The sequence below is a fragment of the Tamandua tetradactyla genome, chromosome 7 (genome assembly GCF_023851605.1).
Source record: "Tamandua tetradactyla isolate mTamTet1 chromosome 7, mTamTet1.pri, whole genome shotgun sequence".
In the NCBI taxonomy this organism is placed as follows: Eukaryota; Metazoa; Chordata; class Mammalia; order Pilosa; family Myrmecophagidae; genus Tamandua; species Tamandua tetradactyla.
In genome coordinates, this window is record NC_135333.1 from 139,703,392 (window position 1) to 139,731,334 (window position 27,943).

The 27,943-nt window shown below is 36.8% G+C and overlaps 1 protein-coding gene across 1 annotated transcript in view; it reads right to left on the minus strand.

The window, feature by feature from the left end:
• Nucleotides 1-5,108: 5,108 nt before the first annotated feature.
• Nucleotides 5,109-27,943, minus strand: part of TSPAN8 (tetraspanin 8) — a 28,963-nt gene continuing 6,128 nt past the window's right edge. Inside the window, exons 2-8 of the mRNA XM_077111435.1 lie at nucleotides 21,495-21,557; nucleotides 15,629-15,757; nucleotides 14,223-14,297; nucleotides 14,016-14,123; nucleotides 10,950-11,084; nucleotides 8,170-8,253; nucleotides 5,109-5,400 (exon numbers count right to left, since the gene is read on the minus strand). Coding sequence (XP_076967550.1) covers nucleotides 5,347-5,400; nucleotides 8,170-8,253; nucleotides 10,950-11,084; nucleotides 14,016-14,123; nucleotides 14,223-14,297; nucleotides 15,629-15,757; nucleotides 21,495-21,557 — 648 coding nt within the window. The 3' untranslated portion in view covers nucleotides 5,109-5,346. The remainder of the gene's footprint in view (nucleotides 5,401-8,169; nucleotides 8,254-10,949; nucleotides 11,085-14,015; nucleotides 14,124-14,222; nucleotides 14,298-15,628; nucleotides 15,758-21,494; nucleotides 21,558-27,943) is intronic.

Genomic DNA, 27,943 nt, shown 5'->3' on the forward strand with positions numbered 1-27,943 from the left:
AAAAACCTACAGCAAAGCTACTAGAGCTAATAAATGAGTACAACCAAGTGGCAGGGTACAAGATCAACACCTAAAAATCAGTAGTGTTTCTATACACTAGTAATGACCAATCTAAGGAGGAAATCAAGAAAAAAAATCCATTTACAATAGCAATGAAAAGAATCGAATATTTAGGAATAAATTTAACCAAGGATCAAAAGGTCTATACATAGAAAACTATAAGAAATTGTTAAAAGAAACGGGCGGGCCGCGGTGGCTCAGCGGGCAAGAGTGCTTGCCTGCCGTGCCGGAGGACCCCGGTTCGATTCCCGGCCCCAGCCCATGTAAAAAACAAACAAACAAACAAAATATAATAAAACAAGAAAATGTTTAAAAATGTTTCCCTTTCTTCCTCCCTTCCTTCCTTCTCTGTCTTTCCTTCCTTTCCTCCCTCTCTCTTTAAAAAAAAAAAAAAAAAAAAAAAGAAATTGTTAAAAGAAATCATGGAAGACCTAAATAAATGAAAGGGCATACCATGTTCACGGATTGGAAGACTAAATGTAGTTGAAATGTCAATTTTACCAAAATTGATTTACGGATTCAATGCATTACCAAGTAAAATGCCAGAAACTTACTTTGCCGAAATAGAAAAATTATTCATTGGAATAAATTTATTTGGAAGGGAAGGGTGCCCAGAATAGTGAAAAATATCTTGAGAGAGAAAAATGAAGTGGGAGGTCTCACACTACCTGGTTTTAAAGCTTATTACAAAACTACAGTGGTCAAAACAGCATGGTACTGACATAAAGTTAGACTCCGATAATGTTAAGAAATAGACTCTCTCATCTATGGACAATTGATTTCTGATAAGGCAGTCAAGCCAATCCGCCTGGGACAGAGAAGCCTCTTCACAAAATGGTGCTTGGAGAACTGGATATCCATGTGCAAAAGAATGAAAGAGGATCCATATCTCACACCTTATACAAAAACTAACTAAAAATGGATCAAAGACGTAAACATTAGCGCTAAGACCATAAAACTTTTAGAAGAAAATGTAGGGAAATATCTTATAAAGCTTGTTATAGGAGGTGGTTTCCTAGACCTTACACACAAAGCATGAACATTGAAAAAAGAGATAAGTAAATGGGAGCTCCACAAAATTAAGCACTTTTGTGCATCAAAGAAGTTTTTCGAGAAATTAAAAATGCAGCCTACACAATGGGAGACAATATTTGGAAACCACATTTCAGATAAGGTTTTAGTATGCAGAATATATAAAGAGAATCTTCAACTCAACAACAAAAAGACAACCCAATTAAAAAATGGGCAAATGACATGAACAGATACTTCTCAGAAGAGGAAATACAAATGGCTAAAAGGCACATGAAAATATGCTCAACTTCATTGGCTATTAGGGAAATACCAATCAAAAGCACAATGAGATATCATCTGACACCCACTAGAATGGCGACTATCAAAAAAAAAAAGCAGAAAACAAATACTGAAGAGGATGAGGAGAAAGAGGCATACTTATCCACTTTTGGTGGAAATGTAAAATGGTACAACTACTCTGGGAGGCAGTTTGGCTGTTCCTTAGGAAGCTAAGTACAATCAATGCAAACTAGCATCTATAGTTAACAGTAAAGTAATTACTGCTACAGTTAACAGTAATATGCTTCCACTGAATGTAACAAAGGCATTATGCAATACTAAATGTCAACAGGTGGGGAGGGGGGCCTGGGGGATGGGTATGGATTCTTTGTGGAAGAAAAGGTAATATCTTCAGGTAGATTATGGTGGCAAAGGCATGTCTATACACTTAGGTTGGATTGTAGGATGTGTGAATAAAACTGTTTAAAAATGAACAGAGAGGAACAGGTGCTAGAGAAAATGTGGAGAAAGTGATGTACTTATTCACTGTTGGTAGGGAAACTGAGAGGTGCAGCCCCTTGGAGGGTAGTGTGTTGATTCCACAGGAAGCTAGGGGTGGGGTTGCCATGTGATCCTGAAGCCCCATTGCTCAGCATATACCTGGAGGAACTTATTGTGGGGATGTGAATGGACATTTGCACACTGGTGTTTATGGCAGCAGTATTTGTGATCTGCAATGGATAAAGGTGGCCTAAGGGTACAGCAACTAAGGAATGGAAGAGTACTATAGTGTATACATACAATGGACTACTGAGCAGTCTCAAGAAGAAATGAAGTTGTGAAACATATAACTAGGTGTATGAACCTTAAAGACTGTATGTTGAATGAAATGTCTGAAACAAAAAAACATTATCATGCCTCAATCATATGGACTAACTATAATACAAAAGCTCAGTGAACTAAAGTTGAGAGCATGGGTTATCAGGTTGGGGTCTATTATAATGGGTCCTAGATTGTAAGTACTTATAGCAGTCTTATATATTCAGAACTTGTAGCTGTTATTTCTAAATTCTGAGCTACTGAGCTGTTTGTTTATAACTTGTTATTCTCAGAAACTTCAGCTGTTTATGTGACACCTGAGACTCAGAGTTAGAGCTCTGCAGCTATGAAAGTCAACACTACCCCATTCAGGAAATGTCTAAAAAGTTGAAAAAGTGATCATATTTTGAGTACAGATATGAATGAAGCTGATCTGGATAGGACTAAGGGAAATCAGAATACAGGGTAAAGGATGATATTGTCCATATTTTAAAACTTCAACTTCTGTGTGAGACCAAAGAGAGAGATGTTTATTTGGTGCAAAATTTTTATCTTGGGTAGTACATTTCCTAAGTTAATCCATATGCTCAATTTAATTGAACACGATAAGTACACGGACTCTTGATTAGGCCATGAGAGTTTGTTGATTTTTTCCAGTTTAGTGTGATGCCTCAATGTATCCCAGAGTAATCCGGGCAGTGAATAAAGAAGTATTTGCAAGGCCCCTTGAGGGACTGGGGAGAAAGGGGGAAATATTCGACATTTCCATTTGGAGAATTTCTGATATTCTCACAAGCAGTGGGGACAACCAAGTCTATATGCCAAGCCCTGGATCTTGGGGTTTGCCCCTATGAAACTCATTCCTGCAAAGGATAGGCTAAGTCTACTTAAAATTATTCCTAAGAGTCAGCCTGAGAGAACCTCTTTTGCTGCTCAGCTGTGGCCTCTTTCTCTAAGCCACCTCTGCAGGTGAACTCACTGTCCTCCCCGCTCTGTAGGACCTGACTCCCAGGGGTGTAAATCTCCCTGGCAACATGGGACAAAACTCCTGGCAGGAGCCAGAACCCACCCTCAAGGGTTTGAGAAAGACTTCTTGACCAAAAGGGGGAAGAAAGAAATGAGACAAAATACGGTTTTAGTGGATGAGAGTTTTCAGAGTCTAGAGGTTATCCTGGAGGTTATTCTTATGCATTATGTAGATACCCCTTTTTAGTTTATGGTATACTGGAGTGGCTGGAAGGAAGTACCTGAAACTGTTGAACTGTGTTTCAGTAGCCTCGATTCTTGAAGATGATTGTTTAAAGATATAACTTTCACAATGTGACTTTTGGATTGTGATAACTTGTGTCTATTGCTCCTTTTATTCAGGTTATGAACAAATGAGTAAAAAATATATAGATAAAAAATAAGTAAATAATAGGGGGGACAAGAAGTAAAATAAATTGGGTAGATGGAACCCAATTTGGGTAGATTGACCATACTAGTGGTCAATGAGAGGGAGGGGTAAGTGAAATGGTATGTATAAGTTTTTTCTTTTTATTTCCTTTACTGGTATTATGCAACTGTTCTAAAAAATTTATCACAGTGATGAATACACAAATATATGATGAAATTGTGAGCCATTGATCGTATACCATGTATGGAATGTATGTGTGTGAATATTTATCAATAAAAATATTTTTTAAAAGGGTATACGAGCCTTTCATTCTTTTCTAGTGTGAGAGTATGAATTAGTGCCACCACTTTAGAAAAGTGTTTGATAATACCTTTTAAAGCTAAATATATGAATATGAAGCAGTCCTGTTCCTGCACATATACCCAGAAATAAGCGCATATGTGGCCAAAGAGTCATGTATAAGTTGTTCACAGCAGCTTTATTCAAAACAGCTCCAAATTGCAAATGATACAAATCATCATTTACAACAAGAGAATGGACAAATACATTGTGATATCTTCATATACAGTGGAATACTACACAGTAATGCAAATATACTACAGCTGCATGCAACAATATAGGTGAATCTTACAGTTTAAATGTTGAGCAAAAGAAGCCAGGCACATAAGAGTGCATTCTTTATTGTTGCGTTTATGGAAAGCTCAAAAGCAAACGAAATGAATCGATGCTCATAGGAGAGATATTTACCAGGATGAGCAGCGGTGTACTGGTGAACGTCTAACAATTAAGTTCTCTCTCTAAAAAAAAAAAAAAAAATGAAATAGCCCTTATTTTATAGCATTTGCCAATTTTCATGTCTGAATGTTCCCTTTAATGTGCATTTCAAGCTACCAACATGAAATCACTGAACATGGATTTGGGACGAGAGGCATACAGTACAGGCTACTCTGGCAAGCTAGTACGAGCCAGCTCCCGCTCATTGGAAGAGGCCAGGAAGGAGCCTTCTGGTGTGCTGGAAATATTCTCTTATCTTGATCTAAGCAGTGTTTATATGGGTATATACATATTCATAGAGCTATACACTTAAGATTTGCTCACTTTACTGTATGTATATTACACTTGGTAAAATGTAAAAAAAAAAAACAAAAACCTCTGAGAACTAGGAAAGCAAACACACTTATAACTGTGTCACAGAGGAGAATGCACCAGGGAATCAATGGCTGGGTAGCAGATATGGGAATGGAGATATGGATTTGGAAATATGAGCAAAAGAGAGACACAATTAGTGAATACAATTGTGGTGTACACAAATAGAGGGGAGATGGTGGCTTTTTGAACTGGACCACTCTTAATTATTTCAGCTTCACACTTAATTCAATCTTATCACCATTGTTCATTATACCACACAAAGGGAGTATTGCTTCTGAAAAGCCTTAACTAACTGGGACCCTGTCACTTGGAGAAGAAGGTTATTCCACTGGGTGGCTCCAGATGAACGTTTTAAGTACAATACCACCTGAACACAAAGATCACACACACAATGTAAACAATGTTATTTTTATTTTGAGTAAAAATGCACATTCAGATCACTTCCCTTGTGTCGTTCATATCTTAAATATGTTCAGTTTGTCTGGAAGATATCTGCGATCTGGCTAAATGAGACAGTTTATCGGACAGCTGCAACTGCCATATGCAGCACTCATATATATATATATAAGTTACAAAGCCAAAGCAAAATTTTAAAGAGGTTTGACTGATGACAGCTTGACACATCCGAAGACTCATTTGTTCCCAATCTGGCAGTACAAGACCATAGAAAATACCAAACCAAGTATCTAGAAAATAAAATAACAGGATTAGCAATGGAATTTAGAGAAAATGCTGGAGACAATTATAAATAAACAGAAAGGACATTATACGTGAAAGGGTTCTGGCTATTGACAGTTCTCATCTCATTTATCTAGATTATCATTTTTCTTGGGAAATATAGAGACTCTAAAGAGACAAAAGAACACTGAGAAAGCTGTCTGAATTTTTTTATATGTAGTTTTGTTGTTGCTTCTTATTTTTTTTTGGGGGGGGGGGTACATGATCCAGAAATCAAACCCGGGTTTCTTGCATGGAAAGCATGCATTCTACCACTATATGCGTGTTTTTTATCAGGTTTTCAGCTGGCCAATCAGCCTTTCACCAGCCTTAATTCATTGTACAGTAGCAGTTGCCACCCGATCACCTTCTCCACCCCCATCTCTCCCTCACACACGCACCCTTCTGTATAACATCTCTTCTGGAGCTTTGGGGTCATCAGGCCTCTGTGACCCAAATATACCCACCTGCCGTAAAAAAGTTACGAACACCTGGTATAGACCATCTGCATAGAAATCAAGGAATCTAGAATTTATTTTGCCATAATTTTAAACATTGTCAAGATAAATTAAAAAAAAAAAGAAGTAATTTTTTTCAAAGTTTCTGTGTCTATAGGGAATTGCTTAATTCAAGGATTTCCTTTGAAGTGAAAAAGCACAGCTGAAAACCTGCAGCATAATTCTCTCTCATTAAGTAGTCCTCCCAAGAAGGAGGGACCCCAAATCTTGCCCTAATTGGCTTTGTTACTGGTGACTTGCATGTTGTGGTTTGGATATATGACAATGACAGTAAGGACTGGCGTGCATGACAGATGGAAAGTCCTTTCCTATGAGTTCCTTCCCTGCAGAGGCTTGAGGAAGACAAGGTGCCATTTATGCTGTGTCATCTCAAATGCCCCTACTGTACTGCAACTTTGTGTTTTCTAATACTTTCCTAGAAATGCATTTTAATAAGGACTGCTGTCCAATTTTTCTTCCTTCTTAAGGCACCAATTCTCTGCAAAAGTACTGATTTTCATCCAAAATATTCTAAAAGTCAGGACTGAAGATTTACTTTTTGCCTTGATCTGAAGATTTAAGGTTATATCAATTATCAGGAAAGAATAAAGAAAATGGATAAAATAAAGGAATAAGGTAACCATTGTGTTTCACTTCCATATCCTTGAAGCGGAAGCCAGCATTCACCCACATGCTAAACAGTTAATATCTTCATATTTTCTTACATTTCACTACCTCTGAAAAATTTATTGTTGCTCAGACTGGCTGGGGATGGTAGCCGGTCATAGTTAATTGTCTGAATCTGGGTCTAACAAGAAATTTGAAGCAAAATGACACATTGAATGTTTCATTTAAAGCCTGATCTCTCAAACTTTCATTTAAAGTCTACTCTACCAACATGTGGCTGTTCATTATATTTATGAATGTATGAGTATACACGTATGTGTATGACTCCCCACTTAACTCCATGACCATTAGATCAAATTTCTAAATTATATAAACCCACAAAACAAAACAAAGAAGCAAAGGGCTAATTAAAGCTTTTTTAAAAATAGATTAATGCTCCTTACACAAGAGCACCATTTGAATTGAATCATATATCAGATATAAAGAACAACAACCATACCAACAGAGAATGCTTTCTATCTAGACCTATTCATTTGGACTACAAGGAAGCAATACTCAACAGCACAATTTGCAGCAAAAAGTCCTGATGCTTTCTCTAATTGTGGGAAATTCCACCAGTAACCTAAATGATCTCTTAGAGCACTAATTGCTTCAATTCCAGGTAAAATTCTTCTCCAGCAGTGATGGGGCATGAGTGAGAGGTAGTAAACTACCAGAAAGCCCAATGAAGGGGCTTGGCAACATTCCAAGAGAGTGAAGCAAAAGTCACTCAACTGAGCTAATCAGTCTTCAAGAAGACTTCTCACCTTGGTAGCATTCTAGCTAATGTTTTGAAATGGGATTGTGCCTGACTTTAACCTACTTACTTGGAATTACGCAAGATCTGGGATGATTCCAAAATGTTCCTCTGAAACAGTTTTATTTCGTCTTGTTAATTAAAGATGTTTAGGTTATGAGAAAAGTATCCTTCAGGTTCTAAAATAATCAGCCCTCCACCCACCAAAATCCATCAAAATAAATATCTTACAGCAGATTATTTTTCAAAATCAATAATCAACTAGATGGGAGTAATGCATTAACTTCAAGTAGAACCTACTTGAAACATTCTTTCTTAAAATGAGAAAATCAAGAGGAAACTGTCTTTGGTTTTTAGAACTTGTTAGATTTCACAAGAGCGTAACAGCAGGAAAGCAACTCCCCAAATTTCTATGTTCAGTTTTGATTTTCTGTTTCAAAATCCGAATTGTGTTTTGATTTTGTTTGGTACTTTTTCTTCTAACTTCAGGAAAGTTGAACTACTGGGCTAACTTTCAATGGGGAAAGGATTCCTGGTATTAAGAATTGGATGGAAATTAAGATTAGTTCTATTTGTTTTTTCTCAGTAGAGAGGTCATTCAGAAATAATACATTTGGGCCTGTCTATCCACCGAACTGCAAACCACCCCCAGACTCAAAGCTGATTGAAGGAGATGCTGGGCCTTGGGCCCATGGCATCCTTGTGCTTTTCTAAAACACCTGGTTTTTATTTGGCTTACCATAGATATTTGTTATAGGAATGAATGAAGAAACAAACAAAGGAATGAAGAGATTCAATAATGCAAGATTATACTGTACCTCAATAACTGCAAGTCCAAATGCTATTCCAATAATTACGATGATATGTTTTTCAATTAAGTCTTTTATCAAAGAAATGCATGACTGTTAAGTAAGAAACATAAAAAGTTACCTTTAATAAAATGTTGACTTTATTTTAATTATGATTCTTATTCATTTTTTGGTTGACTTTTTAAACTGTTACCAAGGAACTCTGCTCAACAAAAGGGAATTGAATTTTTCTTCTTTCCCCTGTCTTCTTCAATTTTTAAAAAAGCTTTTGTGGTTCACTTATACATTAAAAAGCAGTATGGAGTGATATTTTGCTTCAGCTACCCAATCGTTGAACTTAGAGATCTTTAATTACAAATAATAATTTTATCCTTACTTCAGTTTATTCATTTCAGAGCTGATATCAGTTTATAATTTCTCTTAGATTTATTATCTGCAACAGGGATTTTTGCTAATTGGATTACAATTTTCATTTATAAATCAAGGTTTTTCAAAATTTCCTTAATATTATAAGGATTATTTTTTTCTTAAAGATGCAAAAAAACATTATGTCAACTGTTATACCCTTACTTTAGATAAAAAAGAAAACTTAGAAAGTTGCCTCTCTGCCACATTTTAAAAAATTTATTCAAGTTGGCACATATTTCCAAGCTTTAAAATATTTTACACCAGAACCAAAACTTCCAATGTTTATAAATGATAAGGATAAATAAAAATGGGAAAATACTACACAATTTTAATTAAATTAAAAACTTCTCCATAAGACTGAGTTTGATACTCTTTTTCCATTCATTCCTGAATGGAATGGGCTTCTCCACTCACATCCAATCCAAAGCAATAAACATTAGACAGAGGAAATTATTATGCCATTTAGGGCTGACTATAAGATTAATGATCATATCCACTGAGTTATAATCATTATATTTGAGGGGTTTTCTCCCCCAGTTAACCAGGCTATCTTGGCAAAAGGGAAGGAAAAAAATCAGCGTGAATTATGGCCATTCCAAAGTTCTTTATTTTTCTAGATTTCTTGCAAATGACACAAAGCAGATAGAAATAACTTATGGATTCATGGCCTTCATTTGGGGAAAGTGATGCAGCCATCCACCTATATTTGGCTGAATTATGTGTGAACTTGAAGAGAATATTTGGTTTTTTTAGGATAATGCTCGGGGCTTTTCAAAATCTATCTTGCAGAAAAAAACATCTTTGTGTTGAATCTTTGGCAAGAGACACATAGCAACCTGCCACTGAATTTACTAATTTCCCTCACTCTTAGCTGGAAACTATATTCTCGTGTACCATATTTCTTTCCCTTTTTCTTATTGGATATTGTGTCACTAAATCAGGTAGGGAGAAGGGGAGCAGGGAGGAATATAAAGTATAAGAAAAAAACTTTTTGATTGAAATCGTTTTGAAAAGACATGCAAACATTGTAGTCTGATAGATAACTTCCCCATGAGTTACTCTAAGTATTAGTGACAATGACGGCCCTTCAGAACAGAGGTTATGTAATGCTGATAAGATCAGTCAAAGGGATGTGAATAGTCAAGAGAAAGGAAGTTTTCTCTGAGACACTTCCTATTTTCTTTTACATATTAACTTCAGCATCTGATAGTAAACCAAAAGAAAAAAAAGCCAGATCAAACATAATCTTCAGGTATTACAGAAATTAATTCATTGTGAAATATAATGACCTTTCATGGATTTTTATCCAGCTAGACTACAGTCTAGAGGATCCAGAATCATGTCTGATTCTAGCAAGCATGTGTCTGACACAAAGCCTGCACTAAAGATTGACAGCAAATACATGTCATTAATATTAGTTGTCATTTATGGATGCATTCCTTCCAGGAGAGAGAACAGTTTATGTAAAACTTTGCAGGAAAGGACAAATGTCTTGTGCTATAGGAAGGCATCACTGACTTCCCAGGACTAACTGAAATTGTTCCCCATAACACCTTGTGCCTACTCCTATCTGAGCAATTCCAAGAGCCCATTTTATTGAATGTGTCTAATTATCTCTCCCTCTGTTTGAGCATCAGTTCCATGAAGGTCAACATAATGATCTTTTCAGGGACGGATTTCTAAGTCCTGGTAGAAGACTTGGAACATAGCAGGTAGTCAATAAATATTTGATGATTTAATCAATAATAAATGAAAAACAATAGGACAACCATAAATTTATTCTAAACCTGCAAGGCAGAAAAGATTGACCCAGTTTTTTCATTTGACTTTAAATGTCAGAGGCAACTTCTCCATTAGAGTAATAATTTGACAAATGGGCAAATGCACTTAATTTCCATAATCTAATTCCCTGAAGGCCAAGTCCTTTCTTTACACCTACACAGTTAACTGATAAATGAAATTTTGATTAGGAAAAGAAAAACCTTGACATTTGAAAATTAAAAGTGAAAATATTTATTTCTAGAGCCTATGTTAAAATAAAAAAAAATGGACAGTAGTAATTAAGGTCACTAAAGAGGGAACAAAATCAACTTTTATCTATTAGTTTGTACTTTGCCTCCCCTCACAATATAATGTTTCTTTCACTTATTAAAATTGAGTATAAATGATGCCAGATTCATAAAAGAAATGAAATACTCTTATTTTTTAAATATTTGCTTATATCTTTAAATAAGGATTTCTTTCTTATTGGGGGAATTCCTAGAATTTCCATATATCATGATACCCACTGCTATTGCTGCAACTTTCTTTTTATAGAGATTTTCATTATGTAAAGAAAAGGACAGAGCCATTTACTGTGCCAAATTTGATTTGGTTCTCACCTGTTTGTAAACAAGTTTATTCTCATATGATACACAAGAAGAATCCACTGAAGCTGGACATTCACAGGACTCGTAATAGCGTTGAAAATTATTTCCCCAGTCAGCAGCTCCATGCACCAAACCACAACATTTAAACTGTTTGATGAAAAGTAGATATGAAAAGCTGTCACTAAAGAAGACCAAAACCATTACAATGCATTACATGCTATTCTTCTGAAACCATTATTAAGATGTTTCTTACACTAAAACTGTCATGTAAGTTACTTCACTCATCTCTCTCTGAATATAGAAGCAAAAATGAAGGAATTTTCCACTTTGGTTTTAAAATTAATGAAAGAAGAATGGGTTGCAGATGCAAAAGTCAGAGGAACTTGGGAAGAAGATAAGGAAATCATCTTCCAATATTTAATACAAAATCAGGAGGCAAAGTCAGATCTACATACCTAGATTTTAACGAAGAAATCGAAAAGTTCATGAAGGTGTCACTGTCTCCTAAAAGACCTATTGTTCAAACCAGATGGGAGGTTTTGAAAATGAAATTTCCATCGGACAATCACTGATCACTCTTGGAGGAGAGGGGGAAGAAATCGTTGAAAGGCATCACAAATGCCAAAGAGGATACTTGGGAGTCTTCACTGAGACTGAATTTTAAGCAGACATATATAAAATATGGGAGGAGGGACAAATGAAGCATGAGGCTTTAAGCATGGTGCCAGGAAAGCTAAGGCTCAGAATAAGTGAAAACATGGGAAAGCACTAAAAGAGCTTTTAGGCATGTTTTGGAGGGAAGAATAACAAGGAAGTGATCATCCAATGACTCTGGCATATGGTCCATTATATCATTAAATTTTAAAAAGGAGAGAGAAATGAGCACCCTTCATTTTTCTCTTACTGGCTTATCGGGGAGAAAACTCTTTATGCAGAAATAGTAGGAAAAAATTATCAAATGGAATAGAAGTTCCAAGACTGGACAGTTCTCCAGGCTAAAATGCATTTTATTTAAACTGTATTTTGTTTTAAAATGCCAGGATATTAAAATCAGTTTACTAGCCAGATGACAATAGGGTTTAGAATGTGATCTTATTTGGAAATGGGATATTTGCAGATGAAATTAGTTAAAACAAGGTCATATTGGATTGAGTAGCTCCTTAATCCAATGATTGGTGTCTTTATAAGAGAAAGAGGAAGGAGATTCAGACACATGCATACTCACAGAAGCACTTCAGGAGAATGTGCTACAACAAACATAACCTTTTGAAACCCATGATTAGCGTTTAGACCTTGAAATCCACGTATGATATGGAGCAAGTGAGACTTAGGCCCGAATCCAGAAACCCAATGCTTCTTTCTAGTACATCATCCTCTAGGTCAATTCAATGGGGAGGGTTGAGGCTGCTCAGCACCCACCAGTAGAGCAACCAAATTTGCTTAAGTTCTTCCTGCTTTAAACCTAGATTAGTCTGGGCTCTAGAGTGGGAATGATCCTGGAGAGGGGAGGATCAAGGGACACAGCTATGGGGGTACTAGGAAAAGCACAGAGGAAGTTAGAGAGACAATGACCCTTAACAGGTTTCAACTCTTAGAAATGATGCTTTAAGCAGAAATTTTACAAGTTGGAATCTATCCAAATAGGAACTGGTGAATGCTCCAGGAAAAGAAAAATGTCATCTGATAATTTAAGAAACCAAGGATGTTTGAACTTGAAGAGCAAAGCTTTTGGGGGACACACAACAGCTATTTTCAAAGGAAAAGTTGCCATATTTAGAAGCATCAATAGATTTTCTTTTTCCTTTGAAACTCTGGAAGGAAGAACTAAGACTAAATGATGTATATACCAGGGAGGCAGACTTTGTTTCAAATTAAGAAAGAACACACTAATAATCAGACCTGTATATAAATGGAATGGGATGGGAAAAAACTGATAAACTTTCAACCTTTCAATATCTGATTAGAATGGTTGACCATAAATAGAAATCACTTCAATCAGTAGGGTAGTTAGGTTAAATGAACTATAAAATTCACCCCTCCTTGAAGATTCTGAGAATTTCTATGACGTGCAAGGTAAGTGTTACATGAAGTTAGGACAATGGAAATTCTGAATAAAGAAAGTGTGGTTTGGAGGAGTTTCAAAGAGTAAGTAATATTTTAACTGAGACTTACAGAACATGCAGCATTTGGAAAGGAAGAGAAAGTAATAAGTACATTCCAAGGAGGGGGAAGGAGGCAAAGGCAGGAAGAGAGCATTGATGAAGCAACCCTGACTAGACAAACTTGGCTGGACTAAAATGTTTGCTTTATGGAGTAGTATTTAGTAAAGTTAAAGATTAGGTTGGAGTCAGATGCTAGAATACCTTCAATGCCTACCTAAGTTTAGATTCTACCCTAAAGATAATGAAAACAAACAAAAAAAAGGTGTAGGAAGGGGCAGTTTAAGTGAAGCATGCCATCATGACAGTTGATTTACTTTTAGAAAGAATTCCCAGCCTTCCTAAATCATTCTTTCTTAGTGAAACTGGTTTAAAAAATTGACTAAGACAGACAGTGTTCAAACTCCAACCCTACCACTTGTGAGCTGCCAGATCTCCTTGAGTACCAGAGTCCTCAACTATAAAATAGAGATGCTATTACTCATCATATAGGGTTGTGGTGAAGATTAAATGAGCTACTGCAAACAAAGCCTGGTACAGGTAGCAATGGATGTTAGCTGTAATGATTTTTATGGGAGAAGGGGAGATGGGCAGAGAAAGAGACTTCCCAAACTCCCCAACCATACTACCCTTCTAAAATGGTAAATATTGAAAGGATTATTGATTGGATCCAATCTAGACTTAATCTGTCAAAAACATAGATTTCTTAGTCTTTGTCTTTTGAAACTGCTTCAGAATATCATATCTGAAGCTTAAAAAAATTACAAATATTCTTAGACTTTTTATTTCATGGTGATAGAATGATCAGTCAAATCCATAAAACATACACTTTCCAACTTTAAGGAACGTGCCAGTTAAAAATTAAGTAAGCATAGAAGAAATATGTCACACTCCCCCAAGACCTAAAAATTCTAATTACCTCTTTTTGAAATTTCATCAGGGCTTGCTGGAATTTTTTCCCAGCATCATCTGATGCGTGCAAAAGCTCTACATTTTCATGTAGTGTTTCATTCACAATACGATCAGACTGAAAATTAAAAATTATTTTTAAATTATTCATGCCAGAAAGAACTACTTCAAACTTTTCCCAAATTTTCCAAAATTAATAAACATCACGTGTACCCACCTGAGGCTTGAAAACTGCTCCTAGGATACCTGCCGCCACTTGCAGAAGCAGAATTAGAAGCAATCCTATGAAAAACTTTTTTTTGAAAACAGGAAAAGAAATAGAGGAACATAGATTATCCCCCATACATTCAGTAACATCTTGGAACATTTGGACATGGTACCATTTCTTTCCATCACCAAAGATCACATCACTGTTGGAATATTGTCCATGTTTTTCATTTTCTCATCTGTGCCTCAAGTTGCAAAATTTGGGAGTCATTACTATTCAGAAACATTTGCTCCAAAGGCTGATCAAGAAAAGTGGTTAAAATTAAAGTTTATTTATGGAACTATTAGCAGGGATATGATATGGAATGGAGGTATGTTTGAAAACTTGGACAAAATTATTTGAATATTACCTATCTCAGATCTACTGAATCATAATTTTGGAGGATGCAGTCCACAAATTTGTTTCTTTTTTAAAAAGCTTCTCGGTGATTAAATTCCTCAAATGGCAAATTAGTCTTTACTAATCCAAACGCAACCATCATGGATGCTATTAGAGTCTAGCTGAAACTGTCTCTACCCTCCCTCATTATAAATAGCTTAAAAAAATTTTCAGGGACTAACACAATACTTATTTGACGGGAGATTATTTTAGATTAGCTCTAATAACCCTTATGTCATATTTATGGCTATTAAATACTTGATTATTTTTCAATGTATCATTTTCTACTGTAAATATTAGAAGCGGATGTCTGTGGGTTAGCCCAACCCAATCTATCCTCCAGGAAGCTTTGTTAGTGACAAATCTGATTATCTCACGCCTTTACAATTTTCTTAGCATGGCATATAGGACCCTTTGTGATTTGAGCTGGTTCACACTCAGACTCATTTCCAATAATTCCTTGGAAAAAAATAGTCTTTACCACTTTCCAGTCATATCAAAGGCCTTGCAGTTCCCCAAACATGTACCTCCAGCACTACAATTCCAGGCATTTTTCCTGAAGAGTTCAGCTTCATACCTTCACCCACATAAACACCCTGCTCACTTCTGCCCTTTGCTTTAAAATTCCCTTCTCTACACTTGCCCTTCTTTTATTGGGCCACTCCCACTGTAGTTATCTGTTTAGTTGTCAATCTTCCCTAGTGGGTTCTAATTATCTTCAGGTCTTATGGACATTTATTATAGTACCTGGTACATAGCAAGTTCCCAGTCATGTGGAATGAATGAAGGAACTGATGACTAAAACCCCTGTCTTCTCTCAGGGTATCTTCCATTCTAAGCTAAGAACATTGCCTTCCACTATCAGACCCTGTAAGCAGTGTTAGATTTGGTGTTTCATCAAACTCGACAAGTCCTCTTGTCAGACAGTGGTGATGAGAGATAAGCCTCAGAATATTGGATTTATCTGGAGAACCCACCAAAAGAAGCATGCAGCGGCTTTCTTTCATGGCACCACAGCAACCTAGGAAACCCAAAATCATGATGATAGCACCCACAGCAATCAGTATATTCACAGCAACATAGGTATTAGTTTCAGAGCTGAGAATCTGAAAAGAAAAAAGAGATTAGTGACAGAAAATCCCTTTCCTTGAAGCTTGTTTTGTTCATTCAACAGATATTCATCAAGGACCTTGAGATAACTTCAGCGATCTAAACAAGCAAAAATCCTGCTCTCATGGGGTTTACACTCTGTGGACGCTTCACTTGTTTGAATAATGTTTCTAACTATATTTTTCTAAGATGATATGTTGGAAGTTGGATAGAAGAAATGCAATGAATGCCCTTTAAAAAAAATCAATTATTTTTAAAACCTTGGACAGATAAGTACTTTCACTCTTCTTGGTTGGATCCTGTATTTTAGGTTTTTTTGTTTTATGCATAAGAGTAACATTATAAAGCATGTCTCTTTATGAAAATTTAATTATTTAGATTTAAATGCCCAAGTTCTCAAACTAGCGATAGATACAGAAACATGAATCAATTTCAAAAGCATTATTTTGAGCTAAAGAAACAAGACCCAAAACAGTAAATATTACATTATTCCATTTATACGAAGTTCAAGGATAACCAAATGAATCTCTGGTAATAGAAGTGAGAGCAATGCTTGACTCTGGGCAGGGTAGATGAGACAACAGGAGATGACTAGATAGGGACATGTAGGAACTTATGCGCTGATAAAAATGTTTTGCATCTTGATTGTGTTAGGGGAAAACAGGGACCTACATTTGCCAAAACAAACTAAAACAGTTAAGAAAAGATAAATAAGTCCAGTTTCTGTTATTCTATAACAATTCTATCTCCTTATTCCCAGAAGGTAGAGTTCATAGAGATTTCCAGAAACTCTTTCTTTTGCCTGCACTGTCAAGGAATAGGATATCGAGGGGAAAAAAATCCTTGAGTCCCTTATGGTGAGTTAGCCATCCTAAATAATTCAGTTCTTCCCTCTTCCTACTCTCTTCATCACCCTGACAGCACCTAGCCTCAATCTACGACTTGTCTTCTATGTGTGTCCAGAAAAAAAATCACAAGTAAGAATGAAACCCTGTGCCCATGTTGTAGGTGATGCTACACATAGCCCACCTACTCATATATCCTTTATCTATTGGACTATTTCTAGATAGAGCACTAGGCCCTAAGCCGAATCAGGGACTTTGCCTCCTAGAGTCTGCTCTACAGTGCATAGACTGACTTAGCAGTCAGTACAAAATGGCTGCTATTGCTACTAATAGTATTTTTGTTTTTAAGGACTGTGGAAATCAACTCACAGCCTAGAGTTAATTCAACAAGCAGTAGGAAGCGTGTGCTGAAGGTTTTTGTTTTTTAAGGCAAAGCAAAACAATTTTATTATTGAATTAGCATAGAACTACGATTTGATAAATCACAGGCAATCTGCTAAACCCATCTATTTAATCAAACAGGTACAGCCCCTTATATACATGTAAGAGGAACAGGCACCATTTGTCGCTTTATAGTTTATGGTAAATTCATCTGGTATTGGGGGTGGGGGCGGAGGAGAGATGTGTACCTTTGTCAATTGTCTCTTTCCAAAGGATTGATAAAATTATAGGATAGTTAGAATTTGGAGCAAGACCCTGAAGATAAACTCCTAAGGAAATGAGAGAATGGTGCAGTCTTCTTTGATGTTCATGTTTCAGAAAGGTCTCACATGTCCTTGAGACATTCCTGGGTTGTAAATGTGACAAAAATGTTATAGATGTACATGCATCTCAAAGGGAGAAAGATTAAGTTCTGTACAAAAATATTCTCTAAGGCAGGTGGGGACTTTCCCTCTTTTTGCGACAAAGAAAAATTTTTATATTTACATTTATCCTTGCATAAGTCAACATATTTATCATTTCCCAATAGATTTGGGCCTCAAAAGTGTTGGAAAATGGATTTTAGTAGGAATAAGTGCATAATGCCTTATGTCAGGATAAATTAAATGACATATCTGAACTATAGTATTTCTTGCTATGTTCAAGGTTATTTGGAATGGACCTGAATAAAATGACCTATAGGGACTTGACACCATTTAGTATTAAGAAACCTTTCTTAAGATTTGGGCACTTCTGGCACTTCAGGCACTTCTGATGGGGTGTGAGCATTTATTACCCCAGGACCCATTTATCTGCATAGCGTTCGGTTTAAACAGCTCAAGCCACAGAGACTGAGAATAGCCTTTTCTGCTGAAGGTCAAAGTAGCCAACCTGTGATGTCACTTTAGCTCTGGTGGGGATGACTTGGAACTTAAGGCAAGCAAGGCAGATTTAACAAGATGTTTGATGGTCCATAATGGGCAATATAAAAGTCTAGATCCTAGATAGGTGGCTATCAATTGAGGGAAATTTTGCCCCCTCCCCCAAGGCTATTTGGCAATATCTGGAGATGCTTCTGACATCCAATGAGTAGGGCCAGAGATGGTCCTAAACATTTTATAGCTTATAGGAAAGCCCAGCTTATCTAACCAAAAATGGCCATCATGCCCAGGCTAAGAAAACGGTGCCTACGGTACAGAATAAAAGGCACTAAGCCATCGGGCATACTAAACAAGTCCTTTCTTAAGACCCCATCAAAAACCCTTGCTCAAGGGATAAAGACATTTTTAGTATGATTGTGTCCCCTCACTGTTACTTGTGCTGAGGTTTTAAAAACCCTTAAAATTATACCTATATTCCAGTCAGCGTCCTGAAATATAACTAAGCTGTGACCCTGGCACAGTCAGCTAACCCGGCTCGTCCCAGTTTCCCATTTGTAAAGGGAATTGTGTCTACATCTGTGGTCACATTTACTTTTTAGAGTAAAAGGAGCAAAGATCTCCTTTTACTCTAAAAGTCAATACTTACAGATACTGTTTCATTTTACAAATCTATCTAATACTTAGAAAGCTTGGCTATGTCTTAAAGTTTTTTTGGTATTTTTGTTCCCAGAGTTTTTGTTTAGTTGTCTTTTATTTGTTTGCTTGTTAAGATTGGAGCTAGGAAATCAATTTTGTTAAGAAATAGACACAGCACCCGGGTCACAATAGATCTTGACAAAAAGGTGGCATAACAACCAGACAGAAGGACTCACCACCAAATCTAGGTTCAGTAGAATATTACTGGTTAGTACAGGTGAATCCTAAGGCATCTGAGGGGGTCAAAGGCTGAATGATCAGAACTGAGTTTCCATTGAAATAATAGGTCAAATATTTAAAGTTGAGGCTTGGATAGTGTGCACAGCAGGTGGGCTGCAGGGAGGGAGGCATTTCTGAGATCGACCTGGGCAGGGTGACCCCAATGTCAGAGACAGCCAGAAAGCAGTGTGTCCCCTGCCTGGGGGGGTGGGGGGGTGGAGGGCAGTGTTGAAAGTCCAGCCCAACAAGTGGCTATTCTTATTCAGAAATGAAAGGGAAACCCAAGTTCTGAGTTTGCTCCAGGAGAAAGACAAAACATTTCAAAAGCTGTCTTTGATGAAGCCTGTGTGTGTGTGAGCACTAGGGAAGAATTTCTAAGGAAGAAGAACAGCTGGGTGTGAAAGAAAAGGGGATCAGGGATCCTCTGGATTATTAGGGATCTCCTGGACCAGGATGGCTGCCTGTAAGCTTTGCCTCACCCAGGCTGAGTTTATCCCGAGGAAAAACAAAGTAACGCTATGAGACACAGGTTAGCAGGGAGAGACGTCATCTCCCTGACTTCCTTCTTTTCTGTGTTTATGTCCATGTTTCCTCATCACAAACTACTACCTCGGTTTTTCCACTAGTAAAATTCAGTTTTTTGCACAGTCTTGATTTTTTGTCACTGACTTCATATAAATATAAATCAGGTCCATTTTGCCTAAGTCAGACTGGTTAATGTTGTCTTGGCAGACATAGATTTTTGTTCAGGGTGGGAGGTTGACTGCAGCACCAGAGACAAAATGTAACTAAAGATGCTGTATAATTCATTCTTATCCCTAGATGTCAAGTAACACCCTCTCAATAACAAGAGTTCTTTAATACATTCAATGTGTGTGATTTCTTAACAGACTAAACACCGAGTTTGTTTACCAGAAGCACTGAAGGAAAGAAAATGTTCCATATCAACCAGAAATAAAGTAAAGTAAAATAAAATACAGGCTGCACATGCATGTTTAAAATGCCGAAGGGCCTCTTAGAGGACGGCCGTTAGCCTGTGTGTGTCTCTTTGCAAGTCACAAAGTCAGACATCAAATTCTAGACCACGGAGATTCTGCACACCCCCATGTACTCAGCTTGGGATGTCATGGGTACACTTAGCAGCACGCATCAGTAAATGAAATCCTGATGGAGGAGGATGTTACCGACTAATGCTCACATCCTCCTGTCACCCAGTTTCCTTGCCATGGTGAAGCACAGAATGAAGAAGCAACTGAATTGCTTCTGTAATTCTCTGGGTTCCCTGGGGAGGGGGGTGGGGGATAGAGCAGAGGAGGGGGGTGGGGAGGAAGAGAAGGAGGGGAGGAGGAAGAAACTTCCAGAGAAAACAGTCTCCTTGCAGCAAAAGGGGTCAGAATTTATGTTGATTTTCTTTTTCTTTTTTTTGGCATGTGCAGGTACCAAGAATTGAACCCACATCTCTGACATGGCAGACAAGAATTCTGCCACTGAGCCACCGTCACACTGCCCTGTTGATTTGCTTTCAATCTTTCTTTCAACCAGCTCTATCCAAAGGCATTTAGTTGCATCATGGTATAATGGGTTTTAATAGGAAATGCATTATCTTAATAGCAGGCATCAAAATAATTCAAGGGGGAGGAACCAGGGACTATCTTTATTGAGGCAAAAAACTCAAAAAGGCTCTAGCAGTAGAAGCTGTGATCCTGAGTAGTGGCAAGAGTCCCAATGACAAAGAAGGAGTAAATCATTCTAAGTGAGTTAAGAAGAATAATCTGGAAGGAGGGATTCCTTCTGAGAAGATAGGGGAGAAAAGACTGGAAGCAGAGAGCCAGGAAATGGTGCCAGGATGACATTATGTTGGGTAAAACTGACAGAACAAACTTCCACACCCTCTCCCTCTTACCCCCCCCCCCCTTACACACTCTTCACATATTTGTGACACTGTGGTGTGGTCCAGAAAGAGCACACATGGAATCCAAACTCCAGAGTCGGAATTAGCTATATGAACTAAACTTCCTTCAAACCTGTAGAAATGTTTGTAACAGCTTTGCCACAGGGCATGTAGTGGGCATGTGCTGGAGGGAGAAGAGGCATGCATGCTAAACTCATCCAGACAGCGAGGGGCTCGGCATCCTCAGTTGACTGCCAAATTATACCAACCTGACCAGCCTCTTGTGTCATAATGATTTGCTCACACTGGGTGACACAGATAATTAACAACCCTCTTTAAACTTTTGTTGTTGTTAAAACACAGATTGAAACTTCTCCCTTTCCTTTTGCACTACACCATCTTGGGATCAGCCAATTTATCATCAACAGCTTCTTGGCCCATAAGAAAGGTCGTTCATGGAAGGAAGAGAGGTGGTCTACAACTTCAGACTGTACGAAAGGATTGCCTGAAGGAAATCGTGAGGAAGCATATGTCCACTTTGGCCCTCTCCCACCTCCACTTTCAACAATCTCTTGTTTTTGGAAAAGTATCTTCTCCCTCTCCAGAAAGACTGTTTCATGTCTAGTACAGAGCCAGGCATTTATTAAGTAATTTTGATGAATTTACTTGAGTTATAAAGTCACATAGCACAAATGATTATCATTATTATTGCTATCACTTTCATTACTATAAAAGGGACAAACTACCTTGGGAACAGAGGGGCTGTTATTTATTTATTTACCTCTTGATTGTCTTTGCTTACTCGTATCCATATTGCAACTGCCAGGATCAAGATACCGCATAGCTGCAGAAAAAATAAGAAACCGTTAGGATGCAACTGAGAAAAAAATGAAACTCCAGTTCCACACCCAACCCACCCATTCTGGTTAAAACAGTTTATCATTAATTATACCATTAGGACTTGAAAAACATAAATGAGTCATATTCATGTGTAGATTACTGCTAAAATGTTAAACTGTAATTCTTAAGAGTGATAAGAATAATTCTGTTTCCATTCCGTCTATTGGTGGATGCATGGTCAAGAAGTCATCTCCATTAGTCAGGGAAGATATTTTCCACGTTTTGAGTCCAACCCTGCACTCTCAGTAGATTGCAACGTTCATAAGATAAGTCACAACAGTTTAAAGACAAACTATCCTTATTATGCCCCTGGGTTTGCCTCTGACAAGCATTCTTAGACCAAGTAGGAAGGGAATAACTGACTAGTCACTATTCATTCAATATTCAAGAGATGGGGAGGAGTTAGGATAGAAAGGGAACAGCAGGACATTTGACAAAATGTGCACTTAAGCAACAAGGGCATAAATTAGCCAACGCTTTTTGTACCCAAATAAATTCTTTTAAAAATAAGCTCTGTTAGCGGTAAAGCTTACCCAGAGAGGAGGAACAATGAGGAACAGTACTTAAAGTCTTAAATTCCTTTAATGACTTTACCAGATTATTTAATTTGGAGCAAGTCCAGCACATAAAATGTGAAACACATTTTACTTTAGTGTAAGGAAAACCCTTGTCTTTCAGAGTTGTTTTTTTTCTTTTAAATGTATAGATTGTGGCCTAAAAAAAAAAGTCAAAGATCTATTATAAGATAAAGATGTTGAGAGCAGGTCTGGTAACATACCAGACACAGCGGCCTTGGAGAACTTGCTAGAATATTCTGATTGGTGTTCTGACAGGTCTCCTAAACCTGGTGACCTCAGGGCATATTGCTTTTATGCATGGTGGAGCCACATGCCTGGAACCCCAAAACAGCAGTTTCGCTCTTAATGGTTCCTCATTAAGTTTGCCGGAGAAACTTGCCAGAGAAACAGAGTCAAGGACTTTCTTAAGGAATAGTGGATACAATGAGTAGCTGAATCACCGTAGAATCTGTGCTCCCTAAAAGACTCAAACCTCATCTAGGTCCAAATGCTTCATTTGGGAGAAAGAAATTTGATCCCTGGGTGAAAATGGTGAGTTTCTGAAAGTCCAGCATAATTCCTAATCCAATCCTGCCCCTACTACATGCTTCAACTCCTAAAATTAATCATTGCAATTAAATACCAAAGCTTTCTCTCAGGTCACCAAATAATCTCTATAATTTACACACATATGCACAACATAAACTACAAACCGTTGCAAAACAACTTTAGGTCTTGAAAATTCTCCTTACTCCCTCTTCCCTTCCTACTAAATCTGGATTTCATTTGCAAATAGAGATAATGCTCCTCTCTCTTTGCTAATAAGTCTGTGAGTGAGAATTATGTGACATGATTCTCCCTTTGGGATTTTCTGTAACTTTGTACCAATTGGATTTTTTGTGAGTTATTCAATTGATTTGCTGATATTTTCTTTCTTTTTCTTCTCCTTTCACGAGTCGATTTATATTAATTGTCCTAATTGTCACTGACCTTTATCTTTAAGTGAAAATTATATTAAATGTCCTAATACATATTGGGATTATTATCTTTACCTGATACTTTTGCAACTATCAATGAGAAAACTTTAAGAACTCTTAGAAACTCAGATTGTGATATTTTAAAACCCTTTACTTTGTGTGTGAATATTTAGTTCACTCTTTCAATCTATTAAGACACCAAACTATTCAAACATCTTGCGAAATTAACCACATTTTCCACCAACATGTTGACTTTTAGTCTTCTCTGCCACTGAAAAGTTCCAGTAACAGTAACATTTAAAAGACAAGGTACTTAATCCTTTTAGAAGCCAAGAATACTTTGCTCAACTTCAATCTTCAGAATTAGACAAATTTTCTTAGGGATTTTTAAATTATTCAAACTATCATTTCCAAACCTACTACTATCTTTTCTTCAATCTTCATTAAAAAAAGCAAAAGGAAACAAAGTTTAAAATAGAATAGACTATTTAAGAAATTCATATGTAAATATCTTGAAATTTTTAACAAATAATAATAAAATATATAAATGTTAATAAATTTGTTGAGTGCTTTTAAGGATACACTTATTTTCTATCAAGAAGAATCATTCTAGAGTTGTGATTAATACTAAACTATTTCATTCCAGTTGTTACCAAATTTGGCCATAATGAAGGTTCTTTCTTTGAGCCCCTTCACCAGGTTTGCTCTAAGTGTTGGTCCCCCAATCTTTTTATGCTCTTTTGAACAACTTCAGATATGAGTCTAGTTCTATCCTACTTTGTGTCAATGAGGTTGCAGAGGGAAATTGGGTTGACATGTTGGCCCCCTGGCTGTCATCATGGATTTAGAGAACTGACTTGCCTACTTCCTGCCTTCTGGTTTCACTTTGGAGAGTACCATTGTGGTGGTCACTCAGCATCCAGGGACATCTTCCTTTTATCTTAGAGCTCTTCATGCTCTCCTTATGATTGGTCTGAGTGTCCTGGAAAGTGATTGCTTATGAGCAGAAGCTGGAAAACATAAAATGTCTGGAAGAAAAAGGGAAGGCACCATCCAGGGCAAAGATAAATGGTGTAGGACACACCACTTTGTCTTCCTCTCTGGTACTTGGTCTCCCACGCAGCCCTACTTCGCTTGCTGCCTAATTCTATCTTTTGATTTGGATTTTTATTGAAGTGTGTTTGAAGAGTGCTGAAAATGGAAGAAAATTCATAATGCTATGTTAGGAGAAAAGGAGGCTTGTGAGCCATACCATTACTGATCTGAAGGGGACACTCTTTAGACAAGCTTAAGGGAGCTCTTCTTGAGCTGATCTTGAGATGCTATAATAGAGTAAGAAAATATCCTCAAGTGGGTGCCTACACATTTTGTTTTATGATGACCCCATAACATTAGAGGCCACCACAGTAGGGAGCAAGGATTCTGGGAGTCCTAATACATTTAGGACAGTATAGCTGCTATTGATGTTGTTCATTTTCAAGTTTCTTCTTATTTAAACATAATTGAAAAATCAAGTTTAAATGCATTGTGGTAAGAGAATGCAGACTGTACAATTGTTGCCTGAGAGACTTTATCTTTCTCTTTATCCCTTGACTTTCTCATTGTGATAAATTACATATAACATAAAATTTACCATTTTAACCATTAAAGTGTGCAATTCAGTGGCTTTTAATGAGTTTATAAAATTGTGCAGCCCCCAATGTAATCTGGCCCCAGAACATTTTCATCATCCTAAAAGGAAATCCAGTACCCATGAAGCACTCACTCCCTGTTCTTCCACTACACCAGTTCCTGGCAGCCACTAATCTGCTTTCTGTCTCTGTGGATTTTCCCATTTGGGATATTTCACATACATGGAAGCATGCAATATGTGGCCTTTTGTGTCTGGCTTCTCTCTTTTATCATAATGTTCTCAAAGTTCATCTATGTTGCGGTATACATCAGTACTTCACTCATTTTATGGTTGAATGTCATTCCACTGTATGGATATACTATATTTTGTTTATCCATTGACTAGTTGATGGACATTTGGATTGTTTCTGCCTTTTGGCTATTGTGAATAGTGCTGATATGAACACTTGAGTTCAAGTGTTTGTTATAATATCTGTTTTCAGTTCTTTGGGGTATATAGTTAGGAGTGGAATTGCTGGGTCATATGATAGTTCCATGTTTTAACTTGTTTGCGAGAATATTTTTTATATTTTCTTCATCAGTTTTTAAAGATTCAGAGATACTGGGAAAGGCAATAAAGTCTTAAGCTGGTAAAAAAATATATTAGAAACCTATTAAATATGGCTTATACATTTTATTATTTTGATTTTCTATATTCTTATTTGTCTTTTCCTTCTAGAGCTATCAAAAACTGAGAGATGGTTCAATTCAAACTGTGTTTGCTTCCACCACTCTGCACTTCTAACAATGTTTGCTTCATATAAGCCAGTAACTGTTATTTATTCATTCAGTCTTGGATTTTTATGCAGAGTAATTGTTATTAAAGTATATTTTGTAACATGTCTCCTTTTTAAAATATATTTTATTAGATTTTCACTCAGGGTTATGATGAGAAATTCAATTATTTAGATTTAAGTGAATTCTTTATTTATAGACCTTTGTTCCATGTTTTCCCCACAATTCATACCTTTATTATTTAGGACATGCAAAAGTAAATTTTACAATATGAATATTTGTGCACATTTTTCTCTCTTGTTCACTTGTGAAAGAATTTATCTGGATGTAAAATTCTTGGGTCACATCCTTCACTTTGAATCCTTGGCAGATGTTGTTTCACTGTCTCCTGACATTTAGTGTTGCAAGAAGAGAAGTCTGTTGTAAGTCTTATTTCTGTTCACACATTTGTTCTTTTAAGTTCCTTGTTCTCTTTTTAGTTGCTTGCTTATATCCAGATATTTGTAAGATTGTACTTAATCTTTTAATTCAGCAGTTTTCCTAATATTTATCTAGGCATAGATGTCATCTTCCATTGACTTTTCCTTGGGGCAGAAGAGGCACTTTCCATATGCTTACATATTTTCAACTCCACAAATTTGTCATATCTTAAAAATTTTTTTGGCTTTTAAAAAGGGAATTTGTTAAGTTACAAGTTTGCAGTTCTAAGGCCATAAAAATGCCCAAACTAAGGCCTCCAAGGAAAGATACCTTGACTCAAGAAAGACCAGTCAGTCTGGAACACTCTGTCAGCTGGTAAGACATCTGCTGGTCCTTTGGCTTCTGGTTTCAAATGGCTTCCCTGGGGGAATGACTTTCTGCATCTCCAAACAATCATATCTTAATTTGATTGTTGTTTAGTTCTATCTATTCTGTTCTTTTCTTTAGAAATACAATTTGTTAAATTTCTATTCTCTTTTCTTTGTGTCTATTACCTTCTTTAACATCAATTGCATATCCTTTTGATTTTCCTTTGGGAGAGTTTCTCAATTTAAGTTTTTATATCACTGTTTACATTTAATACTATTTCCAAAGTGGATTTTGATTCCTTTGTTTCTGGTTTACTTGAAGTCCTTTTTTATTTTATCCATTTCCCATTTCATCTCATCCTATGTTTTTTTCAATTAAGTCTATCTTCTTTTATGGCTTCAAGCCACTGTTTCACTGAGGGTTATTTCTGGATTACATTGTGGATTCTGATTTCCTGATACTTTTATCAGGATTCAGGTTTGGGTAGTCCTCTAAGGATTCAGGGTAACATTCCCTTTCACTTGTTTAACAGACTATTTTACTAGGCTTCATGCTAAATTACTGTCTTTATTCATCCCTGATAAAGATGAGACATGATTTATTAATGTTAAGAGTTGGAGTAAATACTTTGCCTCACTGTCTAATGACATGGATTATGGTCAAATGATCAGATCTTCTGTTGGAGGAGGTTGATATACATTCCTTATACAGGCATGTGCTAATAATACAGCTCTGATTTACTAAGATAGCCTCTTACCTTTCAGGTAATACCTAGTATTCTTATTCTCTAAACTAGTGAAGTAAATTTCAAACTTCTCTTCTTAGCAGGTTGTCTATCATGGTTTTTCTGTCTTCAGCCCCAAACTGAATGATGTTTTCTACATTGATGAATGTTAAATACACAGTGCATGTGTCTTTACTGTTCTATTTATCTGCATCTTTCAAGTCTATTAGTAAACCGAGCACCCAGTACAATAGATTCAAATTCACATTTTGAATAACTCTAAATTGGGGGGAGACAAATCAACCACCATATTTCTTTCCAACACAAATAGGGGTCTGAGTAAGCAAGCACACTGCAGATTATCTTTCCTGCACCAACACATAAAATCCCTATGCTGGTTTGAATCTGGCATGGACCCCAGAAAAGCCTATGTTTATTTAATCCAATCTTGTGGGGAAGACCTATTGCTGGGTGAGAGCTTTTTGATTAGGTTGTTTCCATGGAGATGTGACCCCACTCATTCAAAGTGGGTCTTAATCTGTTTGTGGAGTCCTTTAAGAGAGAGATATTTCAGAGAGAGCTTAGAGCCAAGACAGTTTAGAGAAGCTAAGAAAGAAAATGCCCTGGGAAGAAGCAAGAAGGACCTCACAGGAGCTGAGCCATTTTGAAACCAGAAGCCTGGAGAGAAGGAACAGCAGATGTTGCCGTACCTTCCCATATGACAGAAGAACCCTGGATACCAGCTTTCCAGCCTTTGCTCTAAGAAGGAATCTTCCTCTTGATGCCTTAATCTGAACATTTTTTCAGATTAAGAACTGTAAACTGTACAGATTAAGAACTGTAAACTGTACAGCCTTAGAACTGTAAATTTGCAACA